Source organism: Pteropus vampyrus, unplaced genomic scaffold (genome assembly GCF_000151845.1).
Source record: "Pteropus vampyrus isolate Shadow unplaced genomic scaffold, Pvam_2.0 Scaffold17, whole genome shotgun sequence".
Classification (NCBI taxonomy): Eukaryota; Metazoa; Chordata; class Mammalia; order Chiroptera; family Pteropodidae; genus Pteropus; species Pteropus vampyrus.
Genome location: NW_011888798.1, coordinates 5,247,025 through 5,252,232, shown reverse-complemented (window position 1 = coordinate 5,252,232; position 5,208 = coordinate 5,247,025). Strand labels below are relative to the sequence as shown.

At 31.8% G+C, this 5,208-nt stretch overlaps 1 protein-coding gene across 1 annotated transcript in view; it reads right to left on the bottom strand.

The window, feature by feature from the left end:
• Positions 1-5,208, bottom strand: part of LRP1B (LDL receptor related protein 1B) — a 1,708,438-nt gene that overhangs the window by 239,575 nt on the left and 1,463,655 nt on the right. The window contains exon 55 of the mRNA XM_011354519.1: positions 3,289-3,476. Coding sequence (XP_011352821.1) covers positions 3,289-3,476 — 188 coding nt within the window. The remainder of the gene's footprint in view (positions 1-3,288; positions 3,477-5,208) is intronic.

Below are 5,208 nucleotides of genomic sequence, written 5' to 3'. Positions count from 1 at the left end.
GATCTATTAAAGAAAGATGTTTAGCCCCAGCTGAAACACTTTTACTGGTGAGAAGTAAGGCATCTCATTCCAACGTAGAATTCTAATCTTAGAATAGTCATCCTTATATTAAACAGAATCTTATTTACATTGACTAGAACCAGCTCCTCATTTCAGCTGCTGAAACAAGTCAGACTAGGTATGCACCCTATTCCAGAATTTCATAAATTTGAAGACAGCTAATAAGCCATCTTTGTTTCAGGCAAAATTTCCAAAGGTGTGTGTTCTAGACCTCTTATGCTTCTGGATGTACAAATTTGTATACACTACAATGTGTCAAGATTTCTCTTAAAGTGTCCTGTTCTTAAATGTGCACAGTACCCTAGGAGCATTCTGATCAGTGCAACACTCAGTAGAAGAAAATTTATCTTCTGTAATGATCCTAACTGGTGACTGCTTCTGTGCTTTATGGAAGCCACGCCCTATTGTGATCCATACAGCACTATTATTCAATTAAAAAGAATAATTTTCAAATCCACAGTTATTCAATACAACATTGGAGGTCCTAGCAAGTATAATGAGACAAGAGAAAGATATAAAAGTCATCCAAATAGGAAACACAGAAGTCAAACTGTCACTATTTCTGGATGACATGATTCTCTATATAGAAAACCCTAAAGACTCCACAAGAACACTACCAGAAACAAAAAACAATTACAACAAAGTTTCTGGATACAAGATAAATGTTCAAAAATACATGGGGTCCCTATACTCTAATAATGAAGTGTCAGAAAAAGAAGTGGAAAATAATTCCTTTTGCAATTGCACTAAAAAAAATAAAATATCTAGGAATAAATCTAATGAAACATGTGAAGAATCTATATAATGAAAACTACAAGACTCTATTAAAAGAAATCAAAAAAGACACAAAGAAATGGAAAGATATTCCGTGTCCTTGGATTGGGAGAATCAACATAGTTAAAATGACCTTATAATCTTAAGTATTATACAGATTTAATGCAATCCCCATTAAAATCCCATTGGCATTTTTTAAAGAAATAGAATAAAAAATCATCAGATTTGTATGAAAGCACAAAAAGCCTTGAATCATTAAAGTCATCCTGAGGGGGAAAAAAAAAAAAGTCTGGAGGCATCACTCTGCTTGACTTGAAATTATACTACAAAGTGACATTAATCAAAATGGCATAGTATTGGCAAAAAACAGACACACGGAACAGTGGAACAGAATTGAGAGTCCAGAAGTTAACCCATCTTTATATGGGCAAATAATTTTCAACAAAAAAAGCCAAAAACATACAGTGGAGAAAAGAAAGCCTCTTCAATAAATGTTGCTGGGAAAACTGGAAAGCCACCTGCAAAAGAATGAAACTAGACTGTTGTCTATCACCACACACCAAAATTAACTCAAAATGGATTAAGGACCTGAATATAAAAACTGAAACAATAAAATGCATAGAGAAAACATAGGAACTAAACTCAGGGACCTTGAACTTAAAAAAGATTTTATGAATTTGACCTCAAAGGCAAGGGAAGTAAAAGCAAAAATAAATGAATGGACTACATCAAACTAAAAAGCTTCTGTACAGCAAAAAAAACATCTTTCAGGTAAAGAGACAACCATCCAAATGGGAAAATATATTTGCAAGCAACATCTCCAATAAGGGCCTAATATCCAAAATGCACAAAGAACTCATACAACTCAATAACGACAACAAAAAAAACCAATTAAAAAATGGGCAGAGGACCTGAACAGACATTTTTCCCTAGAAGACATACATATGACCAACAAACATATGAAAAGATGCTCAATATTGCTAACTATTAGGGAAATGCAAATCAAAACCACAATGAGATACCATCTCACACCTGTTAGAATAGCTGTTATCAATCAGACAAGTAATAATAAATGTTGAAGTGGATGCAGAGAAAAAGGAACCCTCATACACTGCTGGTGGGACTGCAAATTGGTACAGCCACTATGGAAAACAGTATGGAGGCCCCTCAAAAAACTAAGAATTGATCTACCATATGATCCAGCTATCCCTCTACCGAGTATTTACTCCAGAGACTTGAAAACTCATATCTGAAAAGATATTTGCACACCAATGTTCATAGCAACATTATTCACGGTGGCCTGGACATGATAGATGATTGGCTAAAGCTGTGGTACATATATACAATGAAATATTACTCAGCCATAAGAAGAGATGAAATACTGCCATTTGTGACAACATGGATAGATTTCGAGATAATCATGCTAAGCAAAATAAGCCAGACAGAAAATGTTGAAAATCACATGATATCACTTATATGTGGGATATAAACCTAAAAGCAACAAACAAATAGGACAAACAAACAGAGATTCATGGACATGGACAATAGACTAGTGGTTACCAGATGGTAGTGGGGAGGGGGAAACGGGGAGATTGATAGGGTAAAGAGAGTCTAATATGTGATGACAGAAAGAAATCTAGCTATGGGAGGTGAACACACAATGTAAATATATATATGCCTTACTGTTAAAATATACAGCTGAAACTCATTGGATTTTGTTAACCAATGTCACCATAATAAATAAATAAATAAATTTAAAAATATAATAATAATTTTCAAATGAATTGCTTTTCCTCAGATTTCCCCACAATTACATAATCGATTTAACCTAATGCACAGCTTTAATTTTAGTATTTTGTTTATTTGCATTCTCCAGTCCAACATCAATAAAACAAAGATGTTTTTAAATGCTATTGTTGTCAATCATTTGTCAGTGAATTATTCTCTTAGGGAAAATGGTACTAATAAAAAAAAATAGAATATTAGGCATGATTTATTTTTTAGTGTATTTGCAGACAGTCCTAATAATTTACATGTTTTTTATTCTTGTTCATATAAAAATATTGCATTCTCCAGTGTTGTGGTAAATAAATGATTAGCCCATTTCACTTGAAAGATGATTGGGAAAGAGAACTTAGGAGTTACATACATATCTAATACAACTATTAACTTAGCAGTATCTCTCTAAAAACTAGTCTTCTCTTATTTATTTTTTCTTTATGTTCAGTATATGTTAAAAGTATATTTTGATTTATTTACCTTGCTGAGTATATTTTTACAATTTTATACCACACTATTATTATGGTTTGCATACATAGAAACTCTCCATTTAAATCATTTTATCTAACAATATTTTCATACCTTTTAAGTTTTATAGCTATATTAGATTAAACAGTTTTCATTATATCAAATTCTAATGTATCCAATAATTTGCTATTTTTGATGAATACCTACCTTGTAACTGACTGGTAGGTCCTGACAATCTTGGGAACATCCACTGACTTTCTTACTCAAACATTCATTTATATGGCAGTTTCTCTCATCTGAGCCATCTCCACAGTCATCCTGATTGTCACAAAGACCTCCACTGGGAATGCACCTGCCATTTTTGCACATAAAAAATGAACTATTGCATGACTGTTCTGGAAAAAAAAAATAAAACAAATGAAACATAAAGGGCATGCCATTGTTTTATATTACAATTGTTGATATAAAATTCACAAATATGATAACTTATGTGTTAAAAATTATAGTAAATATATGTACATATAAAATGCTTTATATTCGATATAATATATTACACACAATACATAGAAAATCAAGGGCAACCTGTATTTTTGTTCAACCCACTATAAATCTTGCTTTACCATAAAAATGAATAATCAAAATAAGCATCTATAGTAAAATTAATGTCTTCATCCATATTGTGAAGAATTGAGTTCAAAAGTGTAATGATAGTATGACATTTCTCTCAGCCACAGGTCTCTGAGAAAGCACATGTCACTAAAAATTAAGTATCTCGGTCAATATTCCTAAATTCTTTTTCTTCTTGGAAATATAGCATTGACATTTTTAAGTCAGGGCATAAAAAGGACATTTTGAGTGAATAATAGTTGTTCCAAATATAGCTGTGGAAAGGAGTTGAGGTTTTGCAGCTACTCCTATCCTGATGATTTAAACATTACTCATTATCATAATATGATTAAAGAAGTCATACTAACATGTAAACTAAATGAGGAAATAATTAATTAGGTTTTTATTCTAAAATATACGTCTATGTATTCAGTTGTTAGAATAGTGAAATGATAAATATACCAAGTTTGTCTATGTATATATTTCTGTTCAGATGATATGCAATTTATTTTATTTTGCCTAATTATGAATAATACAGCTTTCTCAGTAAATCTCAACTTCTTTTATGTTTCAATTTTCAAATATGTCCATATCAGGAAATTATCTTCATGTAAAATAATGTATTAGGAAAAAGAGACCATTTATTGAAGGGAGCAGGTTGATGGGTTCATCAAGTTCATTGTTTCAAATCTTCATGTTTTAGGCACAGACTAAATTTCGAACACTAGATACAAACCACAGCTGATGACTATGATCCTGTGTGATATCACTAGAGACATCAATGCTTAATTATCTCTGTTTCCTTTCGTTGAACACCACACTAGACTAAAAACCAGAGTCACAGTTTTGCCATCAAAAAAAGACAAATTGTGGAATAACCAGAGTATTATATATTTTTTGTACCTGCACTTTTACACTTTGGGTTTAAAGGTGCTTCATCAGAATGGTCAGGGCAGTCAAAGTCTCCATCACACTGCCACTGAGTATTTAAAAGACATCGTCCATCAGCACAGCTAAACTCTTCTGCAGTACACTGGCGGTATCCTAGAGACAAAGAAATAACAATTCTAATTGAAATAACAAATATTAATTAAAAATTCATCCTCTAATATACACTATTCTCAAATAAGCATGTGAGATACTCATGCTTTCTATGGGAAATGTTTTTCATTTCTTTCTAGGACAGTGGTCGAACTTGAAAGGTAGGACTAAGGTCCAGAAAATAAAGTTATAAACAAGGCATTATTATTGCTTCTAGGTGAGAAAACAAGAATGCAACCCTGCAGTATGCCATCTTGGTTCACCTTTTATCGATATCCTAAAGAGTTCCTTTAGAATGGAAAACAAAAATGAAAGATATCAGATTTTTTTTCAAGACCTAATTTGATTAGGTATAGCAATAGAACATATGGGTGAACTAATTCTGAGTTATAATAATAATTCTCAGAAGCTGTAATGTCATGTTTATGTTTAGGAGTTAGTATTTAAAGTGTAAAGAAATTATTAAAATAAGAAAAAAAA